Genomic DNA, 18236 nt, shown 5'->3' on the forward strand with positions numbered 1-18236 from the left:
ATTTAGATAAACTTCGCATTCTGAATTGAGATCTGAGAGAGACCGCCTGCTGCGGCACCACATTTTCAAAAGTCATTGGCTGAGAACCATTTTATATATGCTTTTTAAGCCATCAAGTCGCCGAGTCACGCCACAATAGCGTTTCTAGGCCACCAGTGGGCAAGGTCCTTTGGACCCGTCCTTTCAACTCCAACAGAACACAGTGGAGCGTCCTGGCCTGATCATGGCGACTCGCAAATCAATTTCGGAAAGGTACACTTGATGTCTTGATACAAGCATTAACTCAATAGAATGTCCTTTAATAATTCTCTTTCTTTCATACGAATACTTTAACATAGCTGTTATTCTTACACAATGGTATATATGTGAATAATCTACCGCTGTCTCTGGTATGGGCGCTGGTGTAGCTATTTTTAGAAGGACGCCAGACCTTGGTTGACCGACCCATGACGTTCCATGACGTTCCATGACACCTCGATATCCTTTCATTCGTCACCACTCGGCCCTTTCCGGAACATGCATGAAGATGTTTCCACATGTCCCGAAATGACACGAGTTACTCATGATTAACTGGAATGATACGAGCGGTAACGAATGCCACATTTCTTGAGTTGAACTGTTTAAATGGACACCAGTAAAGAATGATAAAGACTGGTGCTAATAGCACTAAGTTTTTGGATAATTTACAAAACTATTATAGTCATAAGAAGAACACCCACTCCACTCCACTCCACTCCATTCCACTCCTACCCCGATCCCCTCTGATAATAAATGACAAATCCCTCCTTTAACGTGTGTTTCCTAAAGGTCTTTTTCTCATCTGTACGTGCTGGCCAAGTGTGAAGGTCTTAGTTTATGGACAAATTTCAGGATTATATTTCCGTCTGATTTTAGTGACTTTTAGTCACGTGTTGTGATTTAGAGGCGATGGTAGGTTAAACGAAGTGAGTACACTGTGGATACTTGAAATACGGGAAATAGAGAATATTTCCATTGTAAATATGTAACATGAAAACTATTTTGGGTAAGATGTTGAGGTGTGTTTACCAACAGGATCGATCCACAGACTTTGGTGACCAAGGGGGTCAAGACAGAGACACACGGTTCGGCAACATTCCCATCAGGACTCTCAAATGGTCTTGATCTACGGACAAGTACGTTTGTTGGTTGTTTAACACCGAATTCCATTCAAGGTAATAAATTGATAGTTGTTATTAGCAACGATCCAGGCCTAAGGGGTCTGCTAACACATAAGAAGGTCACCGTTATAGTGGACCTGAGCCATTGCGTCGCCTCTTACGACCGGCACAGGCCGAAGCTTCTTCATGAGACAAGGTCGTTGACTGACTATAGGAGTCCAGTTTCCTGCCTTGCCGAGCTAGGCTGGAATTACCAATAATATTGTGGCTGAAATAACAAGACTACCAAAGTCGTCGACGGATTTGTTCTAAATCTTTTCAAGAAGCTGTAGTGATATGATGCACCTCGCGATCTAAAGATCTATAATATAATATAGATCTTGTTTATCGACCAGGTAGGGGACATAACTTGTGTAAGCCACGATTACTTGTGTAATACGATCGGGTCAGGAAACCTTTTAACGTGTCTCAGCATTTTCTGAAGAACTTATCGGATGACAAAGTAGACAGAAATATCTATATTCAATTTGACAAACAAATGGTAAGTTACAACCAAACTGTTCTGTGTCCAATGAATTTGCTTAATGTTGCAGGCCTAGTCAGCCCTATTGGAGTGTTCCGCCTCCTATTTCGTGGCCGACAGTTTGTGTTTTTTGAAACGGACAATCATCCTTCGTTCATGGACATCCAGAAATTAAGTACTGGCAACTTAATTTTCATTGTCAGCGGAGAACTGAGTATTTCACCCAGCATGTACAACCCCAGACTCCCAAAGTATCCAGCTGAGATTCAGACAAGATTTGCATCTTTCCGAACATCGTCGTTTGTCTGGGAATCAATTCTGAAGGTACCTGGTGCCCCTCACGTGACAGCTAGTCTAAAAACTAATAGCGTTGTTGTGTCAAAGTCGACCAGAAGACCATGCCCGGTGCCAGATTGGTTTCGGGAAAAGTTCGGCCAACTGTACAACAAGGATCCTGGGGTTACCTTCAGGCAGGTGGAGACAACTCCTATCAAGATGTGCAGGGGAGTTAACTCTAATCCTTACATGGTAACAGTTAAAAGTCGGGATATAGACCCGACCGAACACACGAACGCGGTTTTGTACCTACAGTACTGTCTTGACGCTCTGGGTGATCATTTGTTCAGGAACAAGATACAGTGCGAATTAAACACCGAGTCACTCCTCCTCAAATCGGCTTCCTTCCTCCATATGGGTGAGAGTGAGGTGGCTGATGTGTTGGCTGTTGAATCCTGGGATGATGAAACTGATGTTGACATGATATGTTTTAATATTGTCAAGTCTGGAATCAGCATCTACCAGGCTCGTATACGTTTTTATCGATATGATGATATATTTGATCAAAGCAGCAGACTCTAGCGTCACAATGCGAAGTATTGAACTTTACTTTAAGCAGAAAACTTGCTTAAACTTGAAAGTGTATCAGTTTATTAACGTGTTTGATCAGTAAAAACACAGTATGTGTTTAAATTAGAGATTGATAGAAAACTCGATTTCTGCATTAAAGAGGGACAATTGAAATAATTGTCCCGCTTTAATTCGGAAATCGAGTTTTCTATAAAACACATGGTCACGTGGTTTCTGATTTCTAATGTTCATTGGTCATTTGGAATTGCCAAACTGCAAAGAGACTAAGTATCACTGGCTGAAAGTTCATTTTGAATAATCCAAGTGTGAGTATAAAGAGAAATTTCACCTAAGTGACAAGTTCAGCCTGATTAAGACGTTTGGGGCGTTTGCGCCTCTAACCAATAAGCTTGTTCGAAACATTCTCATGTTGAGAATAATAAAAGCACTCTATAAGCCTCTGAAAATGATTGGCCTATTTTTAAAATGTGTATAATTTACATTCATATTAGCCTTTTGTAACTTTTTATACGATTTCCATAAGTATTCCACTTTAATTCGTATTGCTATTCGACGCAGCCTTATGATTGTGGGGTTATGATTGCGGGGTTGTTTCTGGGTTTTTTCAAAATTTTGGGTCATCCATGACGTTGGTGTCATCCATTGATTCTTCATACATGAGATCGATGGAGGATGTTCCGTCAGATGGTTTGGGACTTCTGGGGCTTCAGGGACCAGGGGCATTTTCTTCGAGGAAGATTTCTGGTTGAAGGCTCGGCATGTGTGTTGTAATGCGAAGCTCATCGTAACCCCTTTGTTTGGTGCACACTGACACCCCGTCAGTCCATTTGGTGGGAGTAATGCAGACAAATGATTGGAAGAGTTAGTAAGGTTGGGTCACAAGGGGAAGACAGAGCCCAGTTTGAGAATCCATTCCGGGCCTTTGCCTTGAATAGCAAAAGTAAATGATTCAGTCACAAGACTACATCTTCACCTGTAATGTTATAGACACGTGCATTCACAATTTTGGTCTTCCCAGATGAAACACGTTTGAAAAGGTCTCAATTCAATATGCAATAACTATCATGATGGAAAATAGTTTCTGCTTCGAAAGTTCCCGCAGGACAGTGCATGATACAGGGCCAGAACATCCGTTATGTGTATAAAACAGACTCCAGCTCACAAAGCAGCACAACTTGCCTGGTGTAACCAAAGTGTTAGCTGGAACATTGCACCTTTCCGATGAGTCGTTTCTTAATGCATATGATGGATGGTGGTACACATGTCTTGAGACAAAGGCACACAACTAAGGTTTTTCTCAATATCCGCTCCTGGGGGAGGGTCAATTATGGGTTGCAAGATAGACCTTATTACCATTCGTGGCAAACTTAATTGGAGCAACAGGAGATCCTTCAGAGAGCTGTTGTCCCACATTCTAATAACCATCCTCTTGCCACAAAACCCATATTGGGAAGGCCAATCATGGTATGGTGATGCATTTCCTTGGATTGCAAGATGAACCTTATTACCATTCGCGGTAACCTTAATGGGCCTCGGTATCAACAGGAGATCCTTGAGAGAGCTATTGTCCCACATTCTAAAACCATCCTCTTACCAAAAGACCAATCTTTAAGGGTGACAATGCCAGACCCCACAGAACACGTGCTGTCCTCAAATTCTTGCAACAGAATCCTGCTGGGAGACCATCCTATTGAGCATCTTTAGGAGATTTTAGGCACTCGTTTACGACAGAGAGACCCACCTGCCCAGCCCCTCAATGAATTGACTGCTGCTTTGAATGAGGAATGGAACAGGTTTCCTCAGAATCAAATCCGGAGATTGATCCAAGGAATGAGGAGGCGTCTTAAATCAGTTGTTCGTGTGCAGGGAGGTCACACAATATACTGATAGAAATTCAGGTCAGTATTTGGACTTGCAAGACTTTATTCTTCAATTTCGTGAACAAGATGTGTACATGGTAATGACAGTTAAGTATGTGCAATAAAAGTGATATTCGTAATGCTTTTACATGAACTAACGTCATTTCCAAAATCTGTACAACTTCCAGCAAACCATATTATGCCATGGTAATCCTGGCTATGTTTTTCATCAACCCTTTTCTTCACTAGAAAATTCATACGGTATGGAAATCTTTGACACATATTATGCACCAGCTCATTAAATTTGCTTAGTCTGAGAAAATACGGGTGATGATTAATAAATTTCCATATGTATTTTAATATGTCATTTATATAAAGAATGGAAGGCTTCATAATATGTTTAATCAAAATCAATGAAACAATTAGGAAAGTGAAACCTCACCTCAGACAGTAAAATGTATCAAGAGCTAAATGTAAACTATCCAACGCTATGTTTGTAAACAAAGCGTCCCGTACCCCAGCAGTCGGATCACAGTAGGATCATCATGTTAACGTATGGGAGTTTCACCCAAAAATTCAACTTCAATTTATCCTTAAAAATGTTAAGTTATCTCAACAGAACAGGACCTTTGACTTACATGTACCTTTCAATACATCCTTATGCAGAAATAGCATAGCAATAATAACTTGGTTACATAATTGTCATATGTAGAATTTGAATCTTCCAAACCTGGCATCTCTTCTACTCTTCTATAAATACTCCCGATCAAAAGTGTAGACTCACTAGTGTAAATCTAGCCACTTACTTCAGTCAACTGTTCTGAACTATATTTTGTAAAATAATCCATACAGTTTAAAGGTACTGCTTAAACATGACCTGATGTATTGTAAAATAAATTCTTGACGTTGAAAAGTTTATTGTCATGTGTTCAATGAATGATGAAACTCGGTGAAAAATGGCGATTTTTTAAATCAAACTTTACACCAAAAACGCAGCTGTTAACATGCACGATATTTGCACATGCTTTACAGCAATTGATGCATGGTCCTCGTGCAATTAATCTGCATAAGGTTTGCAGATGTTCCCCCAAGTTAGTGCAGAAACTCATCTTCGTTGTAACCATATGTACATACATAACTTATAGTGATTGATTTAAGCGAGTCTAAACTTTTGATGGGTAGTATACTCTTCTTGATATCATCTTGCCCTCCTCAGCGGCTATTTCGGACGTAGCCAAGGTCATTGGCTTCTTCATAATTATGATTTATTTAATGTTGGCAGTAGATCAGATTCAAAATGTTAATGTGGCAATTCATGTGAAAATGTTTATCACTTCAAGTTTTAGTGTTTCCTGTATAATTTAGATTTATTATTAAGTGGAAGCAAGAACTTATCATATACTCAAAATCATGCAATATTAAAAGCAGTTCAGCGTTACATATCAAATAGAAAGCGTTTTTCTTGAATGCTGTAAATATTTTCATATGTGTAAATAACTATCTCTGTCCATAGGTCTCTACCATTACTGTATTATATTTCTTTCTATATTACATGTATGTTGTATATCTATAATGTTGTAAATACTCGGGAGATGGTTACTAAGTTGGATAACTTGTTCCTAATCCCTTTCTTCACTGAATCGAATATGTTTCAGTCAAATCAATTAGCTTCTTCTAGAAGTTTCAACATCCGAAGTTGTAATTTCAAGATACTGAGCTACCCCAGTATACGTCTATATTGAGTACATGTTTGGAATGTCGTTATAATGGTGATGTTTCGGACAAAGGATCGCGAATCTTGAAATCTAGCAAATGGTCCTGAAAGACTTCCGTAGAATTTACGCGCAGATTTTGCGTACATGTTGTCCATTTCAATTACCGTTGTCGAGAAGTGAGTACTAATTACATACGATCTGATGTCACCTTTACTGGTTGCTACAGAAACAGCTATCACGTGTCACAGTTACGCATAGTGTATGGATTTTAAATACACGACAGTTGAACGGAATAATCCAGGCGCGTAGCAAGCCATTTTTTTTCGTGTTAGCCCAATAGGTTGCAAAGCTTTAAATTTAGATAGTATTGAGGGCATGGCCAAGTTTCATACCAAAAGTCATGTGTAAGCCCGGGGCGCTCTTTTTTATATAATGGTAGTTACGCACATGTAATCGGAAAAGGACTCAAAACAACAGGTGTCCTTCTGAAATTACATTTCCGGAAACAACAAGGTTCAATAATCCAGGATAGCACAGGCTGATCTCGAATGTCTCTTCTGTGCATTTATACTACCCATCAAAAGTTTAGACTCAATCAATCAAATCAAAACTTTATTATATATATATATGGTTACATGGAAGATGAATTTCTCCACTAACTTTGGGAAACCAACTGCAAACTTTATGCAGATGAATTGCACGAGAATCATGTATCAAATTGCTGAAAAGCATGTGCAAATATAACGCATGTGGATAGCTGCATTTTGGTGTAAAGTTTTGTTAAGAATTCGCCAATTTTCACTGAGTTTCATCTTTTATTGAACACATGACAATAATCTTTTCAACGTTACGAATTTAATTTACAATACATCAGTTCATGTGTAAACAGCACCTTTAAACATGATGGAATATTTAGTTTAGAACCGTTGACTGAAGCAAGTGTCTACATTTTCACTAGTGAGTCTAAACTTTTGATGGGTATTATATCTCAACAACAGGGTCGTATTCTCATCTCCGTTCTTTTCAAAGAGTACATATGGCCGTGCCAGTGGTACCAGACGATGCCCTCAGCATAATTTGTATTGTTGTATTCTCCATTCAGGTTTGCTTGGTGACATGAGTTGTACCACCAACCTCCTTTGTACCTTTGCGCACAGTTACTTGCATTTTCATCAAGGTCACGATCTCTGGCGGAGAATGCGCGTCCGTTACTTATCTCCATGGAGTCGCCTGTTTGGTAAAAAAAAGAAGAAACAGTTGACTACAGCGCTATCGGACATGCAGTTTGGGCAAATCTTCGAACACTTTCCTTCAACAACGCTTAACCCGTGAAGATCCGGGTTAGAATTGGTCTTCAGCAACCCATGCTTGTCTAAGAGGCAGCTATCGGGATCGGGTGGCCAGAGTCGCTGACTTGGTTAACACATGTCATCGTATCCCAGTTGCGTAGATCGATGCCCATTATGTTGATCACTGGATTGTCTGGTCTAGACTCTGATTGCTGATTGCGGTGTTAAACAACAACCAACAGCGCTTATTATCAATCATACGATATTTGTTCGTAGTTAAACATATAAATATATAAATAATCGCGTCTGGACCAAGCCATCTAGTGATCAATAGCATTCGCATCGAACAACGCAATTGTTATAGGCCTACTATAAGTTGTTCACTGGTCACGAAGAGGACATGGGTTGATGTACCCTCTGTATCTTTATGTTCCCTGAGCCCGTGGGAAACTTAAACAAACACAGAGGGTACAACAACTCATGGGCCCCAACCATATTTTTCTCACCGAACACCTCAATGTTATTTTTGAACTGGTATCGGATCATAATGAGGTGTATCAGAGTTAGGCAATTAGCCAAAACCAACAACGACACAAGAAAAACAAAGTTAGAGTTATCTCCCTTCCATAGATTTGCATTCTCAAAATATCGGTAATTTCCGTACATCATACATGACTCAATTACTCGAGATAAATACTTACTAGTACGAAGTACTAAATGAATTTCTACAGTTCGGCATTCCCCGCGGGTAACAACGAAATTAGTACTCGCTTGTAAGCGGGGTACATTGAAAATAATAGGTGAGCGCTCAGGCAATCAGAAAACGACTTTTCTGTGTGAGGAAAGATAATTTAGATTCATGATGACATATGATGTTCTTTTCAAGTGTTTATTTTCTCTGACTGAGCCAAATCATGACTGATGGCTGAAGGCGCCACATTTTACTGAATGCTGACTTTTAATATCCCCCTCTTGCAAGGAGTGAGTGAGTGAGTTTAGTTTTACGCTGCATTCAGCAATATTCCAGCTGTATGGCCGCGGTCTGTAAATAATCGAGTCTGGACCAGACAATCCAGTGATCAACATCATGAGCATCGATCTGCGTAACTGGGAACCGATGACATGTGTCAACCAATTCAGAGAGTCTGACAACCCGATCTCGTTAGTCGCCTCTTACGACAAGCATGGGTTACTGAAGATCAATATTCTAACCCGGACCTTCACGGGTCCCTCTTGCAAGGAACATGACAGCGATGTTCGTTGGTCACGCCGAAGGTCCGGGTTCGATTCCCCACACGGGTACAAGGTGTGAAGCCGATTTCTGTATCCTCCGCCATGATATTGTTGGAATATTGCTAAAAGCGGCGTAACACCAAACTCACTTAATCGACCAACATAATCTCGAGTTAAGACGTTCACGCAGTCGCTGTGATGGCCTTGTGATTAAAGCGTTCGCTCGTCACGCCGAAGGCCCCTGTTTGATAATACAGTGTGTTAAGCCTATTTCACCCTTAAAACAAAATGGAAATGAAAAGGAAATCATGTTGTCCAATTTAGACATTTTCATCTTTGCGGCGAGACACTTACCTGCGTTGCCGGAGAAGCCAGAGATTTTCAGTTTATAGTTCTCAGCCAGACTACCTATGGAGAAGCTTTGGTAGTGAGCCATTCTCGTATCATCTTGAAAGTCCCAGAGCTTTATTTTTAACTCGAACTGTCGTCCCTTGACCACACGCCACACCTTTTCATTGCCTGGAATTGTATCGAACATACAATCAAACGTCGTTGTGTCGAGTTGAAGGGACCCACGAAAATACTTCGAGTTATACAAGGTTCGACACAAACGAAATATCTGAATTAGCAAAGAATGCCAATTGACCAAGCTTTAACTTCATATTTGGCTCATTTTAGGATACATATCTGCCAAAGACTAAGAGTGAGTGAGTGAGTGAGTTTAGCTTTACGCCGCTTTTAGCAATATTCCAGCAATATCTCTGCGGGGGACACCAGAAATGGGCTTCCCACATTGTACCAATGTGGTTAATTGAACTCGGATCTTCGGTGTGACGAGCGGACGCTTTGACCACTGGGCTACCCCACCGTGTCCCCAAAGAGTAAGGGGGAGGTACCGCCAGACCGACAACCGAGTTAACTTGCTCATTTCAGCCCCTTCTAGCACGTCGGCCTGGTGCAACATTTAGACATTGCCAATTTAAAAAGGATTAGCGAAAGAATGGCAGTGGGGGGTTAAATCTGGGGGACATGTAAAAGTTATTCACGGCTGGCAAGATGATCGTACATTCGTTCATTTATTGATACAATTAATCAATCACTAGCACTTTTCAAACATTTTATGGTTATGACCTGCTCCTTGTTTGGTCAAGATGTCGTTTACTGATGACAGTCTTGCAGGACTGCCAGGCATGTCTCTTCTTATTTCACTTGAACATGACTGTATACTTGATGAACTAATATTCTTCCTCCATGGTTGACGGAATGAACTTAAGATCTACCTGTGCGCGCACCATGATTGCGAATGGTTTGGTAAATGTATCATTAGTTTATTTATACTCTGTGTGAAAACTGTTCACAACTGTAAATTCAGTAAGTGGTGAACTCGTTAATAAAACCATGCGCTAGAACTCACTAAAGTGGTGAACTCGTCATGAGCTGAGACGACCCCAGTACTGTCAAAACAATGCTAGTTGGCGTTAATTACTTCAAAGGACACCGGAAAGGCAGCCTGGCGCACCCCTTTGCATGTCTATTTGGTTCAAATGTCTGCTTGGCGGGACGCCCCCCTAAGTACCATTGGTATATAATATTGATGCAAGAGAGACGCGCAATTTTTTGAGAGACACGATGTGATTCTCTCAGTAACTCTATTTGAAAGTATTGTTGGAAAAAATATGATATTGTCTGGTCATACACGCATAATATATTCAAATGTTTTGATTCCTGTTCCTGACGAGAACACAAGAGTACGTCAATTCACACTCATACCGACTTAAACGAAAGTCCCAGATACACAAAACCTTTCCCTGCAAACCCTACACACCTCATAGTTATCAGTTTGCCTGTCCCCTCGATAACCGTTTTGTCTGTTCTCGATCGCCACACTTCATAATGGTGTCCTGGAGCTAATCTGAACCTGACAATCCATCCAGCGATATTGTGAGCAACTGCCCATGCCATTGGACCAATCAACACGGAATCAACCAATTAACGATCAGTATCTGTATGTGAACCTAGTCTCAACCGGAAGCCCGATGGAGAGTACTCATTTCGTATCACTGAGGCTGCCAAGGACAACTCACCAAGCCAGAACTCGCCATTCAGGTCGCCAAACCCTTCCTTGTATTCGTTCCAGGTTCTGAAGAAGTTTTCGGAGCCGTCCTGACGTCTTTGGATCAACTGTTGTCAAAAATGATAAGTTCATTATGTCGATGTGATGTCGTTGGATCATTATACCATTGTGATGACGTTGAATCACTTATTGCAATAAATGACAATTTCATTATCTCCCCATGAAGTCTTTGGATCACTTGTTGCAATAAATGAAATTTCATTATGTTGTCATGACGTCGTCGAATCACCTGTTGCAATAGATGACAATTTCATTATGTCTTCCTGAAGTCTTTTGATCACCTGTTGCAAAAAAATGATAAGTTCATTATGTCGTCATGACGTCGTTAAATCAGCTGTTGCAATAGATGACAATTTAATTATGTCCTCCTGAAGTCTTTTGATCACCTGTTGCAAAAACATGATAAGTTCATCATGCAGTTGTGAGTTATCCAAGGTTCGACACATCCGCAAATTGTTACAAAATAAATACCCAGGGACCAAGCTTATATTTCGAGGCAACCGTAAGTTCCATCGATTTCTACGCAACCGAACATAAATAGGATGACCCCGATCGTGGTGTCGACAACGTTAACCACCACCACATATGCCTCCGCAACTTCGCCAGGTATTGCAGGATGAAAAAGGATGAATACCAGGATGATCGATCGATCGAATGAATGAATGAATGAGTTTTACGCCGTATTTAATCACGGCGGGAGACACCAGAAATAGGATTCACATATTGAACCCATGTGGAGATTCCAACTCGGGTCATCGGCGTGACGAGCGAACACTTTAACCACTAGGCTATCCCACCGCCCTGGTAGGCGTTGAAGAACTTCCATACAGGTCAATGGTAGTCAAAAACAGGCACTGACGTTCACGCTGCCATTATCGTTTATTGTGACGATTTTTGTAACTCAGGTTTGTGCATGACAGACACACTTCGGGTAAGACATGCCATTTGAAATAAAGACGGCATTTGTAAATATTTTCACCTGTGCGTTTCTTTATATGGTGAGTATATGAAATTGTCATCCCGTGACTGATAACTAATTATGGTTTAGCCATTACTAACTCTTACGTTATTTTTATACTTGTATTCGTTGTTAAACATATGCTAATCATGTGGTGGCCAACAGGGGATATCACTTTTCAGCGAGACAGAGATTTGAGCTTTTTCGCTTTCTCGCGGCCGTAATTGCCGTCAAAAAAACTATGTCCCTTCTAAACCACCATAGCATAAGTAGGTTAGGTTTTGGGCGCAATGTTAGCTGCGCGTGATCTTTTATGGCTTTCTGTCAGGTGAGCTTAAAACCTAACTGTTAACCTTTCAAAAAGGAATACACATTTTTACACGGCCAATGTTAAGTGCTTACCGTCCATGTACCTATGCTGGAAACACAGTAGGCTTGGAACTGGTCTTGTCCATCAGGCTGGAGGGTGTAGATGCCAGACTTCAGAGAAGGAAAGCGAGTCATGATATCTGTACAGTCAGTGTAAGCTGTGGAACAATATAGAGTATACGTCAAGAACATGATATCTGTACAGTCAGTGTAAGCTGTGGAACAATATAGAGTATACGTCAAGAACATGATATCTGTACAGTCAGTGTAAGCTGTGGAACAATATAGAGTATACGTCAAGAATATGTGTCAAAGCGATGTAAGAGTTCTTGTATTCGTGAAAGCGAGCGTAATAAATGACTTTATCTTTTTGCTTGCACAGTGTGTTTATTATGGAAACATAACTCTCGATAAAAGTGTTAATCATGACTCGATTTAATGCCAAAATAATTAGTGACTTGCAATATGTGTATTGTTTGGGTATTGAAAGTACTAGGTACATACGTTTTGTGCTAAACTGATGCAAGAAAAACAGGTTAATTTTCAGGTGAACTTGTGAACGCTTTAAATCTCACAAAATGGATCACTGCCATTCAACACTTTCACTTATATTATTGCGTGTAACATTGAGAGAAACAGCATTAGATACAAATATGAAAAAAACACATTAAAAACATGGGGTTCTTAAACATATAATAAGTCGAGTGTGCCTAAATTTACAAAACAAACAACATGGGACACATTTGCTCATTTGCACATTTTACAAATACAAATATATGCTAAATAGATGTTATATGTAACTATGTTTCTGCACATTTAAGTGACCTTTCAGTATACATGCACTTGGAAGAGGTCTGATTAACAAATGCATATGCATGTAGTGAGTGAGTGAGTGAGTTTGGTTTTACGCCGCTTTTAGCAATATTCCAGTAATATCACGGCGGGGGACACCAGAAATGGGCTTAACACATTGTACCCATGTGGGGAATCGAACCCGGGTATTCGGCGTGACGAGCCAACGCCTTAACCACTAGGCTACCCCACCGCCCCGCATATGCATGTAAGTGAGTGAAGACATGTGTCTACGATTCTTGCATGTAAGTGATTTGTGTCCATGATCCAATGCATGTAAGTGAGTAAAGTCTTGTGTCTTCGGATTTAATGCATGTAAGTGCAAACTTGTGTCTGGAATTTAAAGCATGTAAGTGGATGAAGTTTAGTGTTTAGAAGTTCAATGCAAGGAATGCATTTGCCTATTCGCACAATTTGCAAACACATATATATATGCTATACATTGTAATGTGTATATATATTTCTGTACACATTAGTGACACTTGAGTATAAAGTTACATGGGAAAGTTCTGATAACAAATACACATGCATGTGAGTGAGTGAAGACTTTGGTTTCCGGATTCAATGCATGTAGGTGACGATCTGTTTCTGCGGTCTTCTACGAAATCCAGACATGAATGGCTACCAGTTCAGTCTACATTACAATCTTTCCATTACTACGTTTACTCATTTACTACACCCGACCGTGCCCGCTCTATTTTAATCCCCCAAACATGCTGTGTCCAATACATTTCCCCAAGAACACCTTCGGCTTAACATTGTACGAAAGCAACTTACTAGCATTGTTAGCGTAAAGACCATCCAGCGAGTACTTGAAGCCAGGTTTGGGAACCAGGTTCTCGTGGCTGTTGAAGATCCTTGAGTGTCCTTGACAGGCACCAGTCAAAGCGTTGTGGAAGAAAGAGACACACGTGGATTCTCTGTAACACTTCTGTGCACATTTCGATGCATCCACTTTGACATTCCAGAGAGGCTCGACTACAGCAACCATGTCCTGAACTTCCTTGATGCGGACATATGAATGTTGGTTGCACAAAGGGAAAACATGTCTCGTAAAGATGAGAAAGACCAAAATATTTGGGAAGAAAAGCGCGTTGCCCCGAAACACGTCCATCCTTGTCTACTTTCAAGCTCACCACTGGCTTTCTCAAATAGCAGTTATGAGAACGTGTCTTCAATCGACTTGTCCACGTTTCATTAACATCTCAAAAGAACCCAATTATTTCCTTTGAATGCAGCGAACATTCAGCATATATTGTCACATAGCTTCAATGCGTAAACACATATTTAATTCATTCATTCCCATCTTCGGTTCAAGCTAACTGCAGTACATGCACCCTATTATGCCTGAATTTTTTATCTCATTGGTATCAATCTTTCTGACCGATTGCGCCACTGCTTCGTGTTTAAGAACTATGAAAACTGTTCGGCTGACATTGTCGATATTAGTCGACATGGTTAGAGGTTTTTGAATATGCTGAGAAGATAGGTCTTCTGTCAGACTCATTGTCATCAAATGGTAAGTCCAAGTTAAAAACTCTGATTATCGGAACATCTTTATTTCCTTTAACCCCCGTTGGCGAGACAAAACTTGCGAAAGCCTAAATATCAGGTATAATATCCAGTGTACATCAGCCTTGTTAATTGTATATACTCACGATGTAGCTATATATATTCTCCTTGTTTCAACTTTTTGTATCACTTGCTTGATAACGGTGTTAGTACCTACAGTGAAACGTCACATTCATTGCAATAAAGAAGTTGACTATATCCATAGAACTTGGTTTTCCTTCATCTTTACAACTTCTAAAATCTGAACAGAAATATCGGAATACGCCCACAAGATATCAGGCACAGATCTCTTTGTTTTGCCTCGAGACGGGTCACTGTCATGACGTTGTCAAGTGAAATGAAATCTCTTTATTCGATACAGTGGTGTGGGCCATCAGCCTTATGTACAACATGGTCGATACATTATAAGGGAACTTATGCAAGTACAGCAAGGCTATGTGACGATACAATCGATTTTGCAAGGTACTTATACAGGTGCATCCAGGCATGGAAGATATAACAGTGATATTAGTGTCAAATTGCATATTGACAAATAAGGACTTCTCTCGCGGAAATGTTCACGTATTCAATGTTATAATATAGAACAGTTTTTTATGGATAACAGCTTCTTTATTTTGTGAGTGCGACGTTTCGATACAGATTCTTGTACCGTTGTCAAGCAAGAGTCTTGACAAGAATCTGTATCGAAACGTTGCACTCACGAAATAAAGAAGTTGTTATCCATAAAAAAACTGTTCTATATTGTACATCTCAACTTCTAAAATGCCACTCAAACAAGATATTCAATGTTGGCGGAAAGTCCGGTAGTCCTTGTGACTTTCATGTAACCCATGAGCACGGGTATGGAGCAGACAGACCTTGAAGCCAAATCAGGGAGAACAAGGATTCGAATTCACGATAACAGATTACTGGCGTGCCCAAGGGACGCAACTCTCACCGACGAGTTGGGATTCCTTGCCTGGCTGGTGGACCAGTTTACATGAAGATGTAAATATGAAAATTGTTCAAATTGGTTACTATGGTTTCCTGCTATATTGCTTTCAGTCTCTCTGTTTTGAGTCTCTGTTGCTTCATGTCCAGCAATTTAACAGTTTAAAATATATGCAAGTGCGACATGTATCCTGCAAATCCAAATAACTACATTAGTGTTACACAATAACTCCAAAATATTCTGGTTTATCGTTTCAAGTTCAACAGGCGATTACTTGGAGTAGTAGAGGGAATGATTGTACGGGACCAGGTCCAACAAAAGCCTCTGCAAAGCCTTATTCCCCAAATAAGGCTTTGGTCGGACCCTTAGCTCTTGCTACCATTACCCCTACTATAAAAAAGTTTGGGACGCTAGCGGGATACGAACGCACCTCTTAGCCGCACCACTCAACCGACTGAGCCACCGGGGACATTACTGAAAGTATGTTGGTATCCTGGGATTGTATTATCTGGGCTGCGTCTAACATGCCGCTATGCCATGTTTACCTCGACGAAACAGTTTAATGTGAATCGCCTATGATCTCTTTGGTGTTTGTAATAAAGGCTTGCTGGGCTTTTTTCACCCCTTGTTCTATGTACTTTTTTTTCTCATCCTCGCTTATAGCAGACTTACGAGACTTGGATCGAATCTCTTGTTTCATTCTATGATATTTTGCGAGTTCAGAGGACTAAACGAAACTCCTCCTCTGAGATCTTACTGTCAGTGAGTCGCGGTGGAAATAAGATCGCTTATGGTGTTAAGCTTTGCTTCAGCTAGAACCCCGATCTCATTATGCTTCAATGCTTTTACGATGCAGTCTGCGGGACACAAGCTTAAGCACCACCCCAACACCCTGTCACCCCAGCTGTTATTTCGAGCCCCATCACTATAGGTGCGGCCACGATGGTAGCTAACAACCCAACACCTACCACCCCTAGGCCCATGCTGGCTACCATAAGGGTAGTATCAGTCCGTCCACGGCATTGAAAGCTCTATGGTACTTCTTATATAGTGCTTTCCGCTTGTCGCGGTCTTGTTCTAGTTGGCGTTTTACATCGCATAACTGCCTCAAAGCGGAACCGATCTCACGGTTTCAGGGTCTTCGCTACTTCCTCTACGACTGGGTACAGCCCCATCCTGTGTGCCTATAATATATATTACAAAAGATATTTTAATTGGGTTTCAGTTAATAGCCTATCTAGTGTTCTGGTACTAGTTCAGGGATATAGTTCAACCCCATAATATATTTTAATTGGGTTTCATTTAACCCGATTAATGTACTTAAAGCCGATAATACTTAGATCAGCGTGCGTGTAAAAAAGCGGGGTCTTAGCTCGCCGCCCATTAAAGAGACGAACCCCCTCAAGACTTGGTACAGGGTCATTTCCCGATACCTTAATAATACGGCAACGTTGGTTACTAGCCCTGTCTTTCCACCATATCAACATATCATCTATAATGTTACGATGCCCAGGATACGAGGTATCTCCGAGATAGACGTCTATGATGAATGTGAAGTTTTCCGCGACATTTCTAAAAAACCTCTTGGTAATCGAGTAATTTGATCTCTGTCTTCACCTTCTCCCTGGAAGTTAACATGTTGCCCGAGTGGTCTGGTATTGGTACGACTTGTACACTAGATTCCGGAACGAACGATCCTATAATCATGCCGTTGTTCCTAATCTCGGAGATAGTATTATTTTGTTTCAGGGAGATATAAGGTGCGGTGAGGGTTAAGTTGACTAACCATTCAGGCTCTTTAAAATCTGATAACGACACCCGCCTATACACGTTGTCTTTCAAGTGCAGGATGTATAAGGTGCCTTCCTCACCAGGCTGATCGAATCCCTCCGTGTCCCCTAGATCGTTAAACGTAGCGTTGGGGTGAAGCCAAGACATTGCTATAATACTATTACGATATAATTTCCAACTGGTTTTCTGATAATAGTTCAGGGGGTGCACTTCACCCCCATGAAGTGTATGTTGTCGGGTAGGAAGATCTTGGTTAGTGATATCGTGTCTTCCACGATCACGGTGACACCCTGCAGACTGGTTTTGGAGTCGACACCCACCCGCACACGTAAACGTTGCAAACGTAATACTGTTGTTGTTTCCCCCACCGGAGTTTGACCCCCTTTACGATTTCGACATCATCCCGCGATGGTTCCCCTAGGTAGACTTGGATGATAAGTGTTGAGTTCGCCGGTAGACTCTCTAGGATCTTGACCACGCCTTCGAATTCAGACACCAACTGCAATACCACGTTTTGCATCCCGGGTTTACCCGATAGCATGTGGGCTGCCATACTGGCGAGTGGGCTGATGACTACGCTACGTCTCTGAGTCGGGACGTAAGCCACGAGCAGGGTTCCGTTGTTCACGACTTTGTTTAGGTGGTTGTCTTTGTTATCCGTGAACACGTATGGGGAGCCGAGCTTAATATTGAGAAACCAGTCGGCTTTATCGGGTAACAACACCCACTTGTCATCATCGGTGAAGACGAGTGTATATGGCTTATTTTTGGTGATAGCCGTCACGTTGCTCTCAACATCGGTTAAGTCGAACAGTTTGCCTCCGAACGATGGGTATATTATCCAGTTATCGCCGGTGTTGACAAGGGTGTACTTAGTGTTGACTGCCGCTCAACGCGTTTGTAAATGCTGTTTTTCAGTTGCAAGGCGTACAATTTACCATCTACTCCGGGGTCGTCGAATCCGCGTGTGTCTCCGAGGTCGGAGATCCCCACATTGATGCATT

General features: G+C 41.1%; 2 protein-coding genes across 2 annotated transcripts; one reads left to right on the forward strand and one right to left on the reverse strand.

Annotated features, from left to right (window-relative positions):
- The first annotated feature begins 112 nt into the window (after window positions 1-112).
- LOC124287209 lies at window positions 113-2558 on the forward strand. The gene is made up of 3 exons (XM_046723707.1): window positions 113-252; window positions 1054-1154; window positions 1733-2558. The coding sequence occupies exons 1-3, from the start codon at window positions 224-226 to the stop codon at window positions 2518-2520; spliced, it is 918 nt and encodes a 305-aa protein (XP_046579663.1). The 5' UTR covers window positions 113-223; the 3' UTR covers window positions 2521-2558.
- Window positions 2559-6939: 4381 nt separating this feature from the next.
- LOC124287128 (fibrinogen C domain-containing protein 1-like) lies at window positions 6940-13929 on the reverse strand. The gene is made up of 5 exons (XM_046723611.1): window positions 13716-13929; window positions 12120-12244; window positions 10710-10806; window positions 8980-9144; window positions 6940-7333 (listed from the first exon to the last, which is right to left on the reverse strand). The coding sequence occupies exons 1-5, from the start codon at window positions 13927-13929 to the stop codon at window positions 7092-7094; spliced, it is 843 nt and encodes a 280-aa protein (XP_046579567.1). The 3' UTR covers window positions 6940-7091.
- Between the last annotated feature and the right edge of the window lie 4307 nt (window positions 13930-18236).

The sequence above is a fragment of the Haliotis rubra genome, unplaced genomic scaffold (genome assembly GCF_003918875.1).
Source record: "Haliotis rubra isolate DU_JTF1 unplaced genomic scaffold, ASM391887v1 Scf4, whole genome shotgun sequence".
NCBI classification, from domain to species: domain Eukaryota; kingdom Metazoa; phylum Mollusca; class Gastropoda; order Lepetellida; family Haliotidae; genus Haliotis; species Haliotis rubra.

What these genes read in the sequence shown, in the direction of transcription:
- LOC124287209 (XM_046723707.1), top strand. Translation starts at nt 224, where the DNA reads ATGGCGACTCGCAAATCAATTTCGGAAAG. An exon ending in CGCAAATCAATTTCGGAAAG is followed by an intron (nt 253 to 1,053) that starts GTACACTTGATG and finishes GTTTACCAACAG; the next exon opens with GATCGATCCACAGACTTTGG. An exon ending in TGGTCTTGATCTACGGACAA is followed by an intron (nt 1,155 to 1,732) that starts GTACGTTTGTTG and finishes TTAATGTTGCAG; the next exon opens with GCCTAGTCAGCCCTATTGGA.
- LOC124287128 (XM_046723611.1), bottom strand. Translation starts at nt 13,929, where the DNA reads ATGGTTGCTGTAGTCGAGCCTCTCTGGAATGTCAAAGTGGATGCATCG. An exon ending in TCTTTACGCTAACAATGCTA is followed by an intron (nt 12,245 to 13,715) that starts GTAAGTTGCTTT and finishes ATTGTTCCACAG; the next exon opens with CTTACACTGACTGTACAGAT. An exon ending in GAATGGCGAGTTCTGGCTTG is followed by an intron (nt 9,145 to 10,709) that starts GTGAGTTGTCCT and finishes ATACAATTCCAG; the next exon opens with GCAATGAAAAGGTGTGGCGT.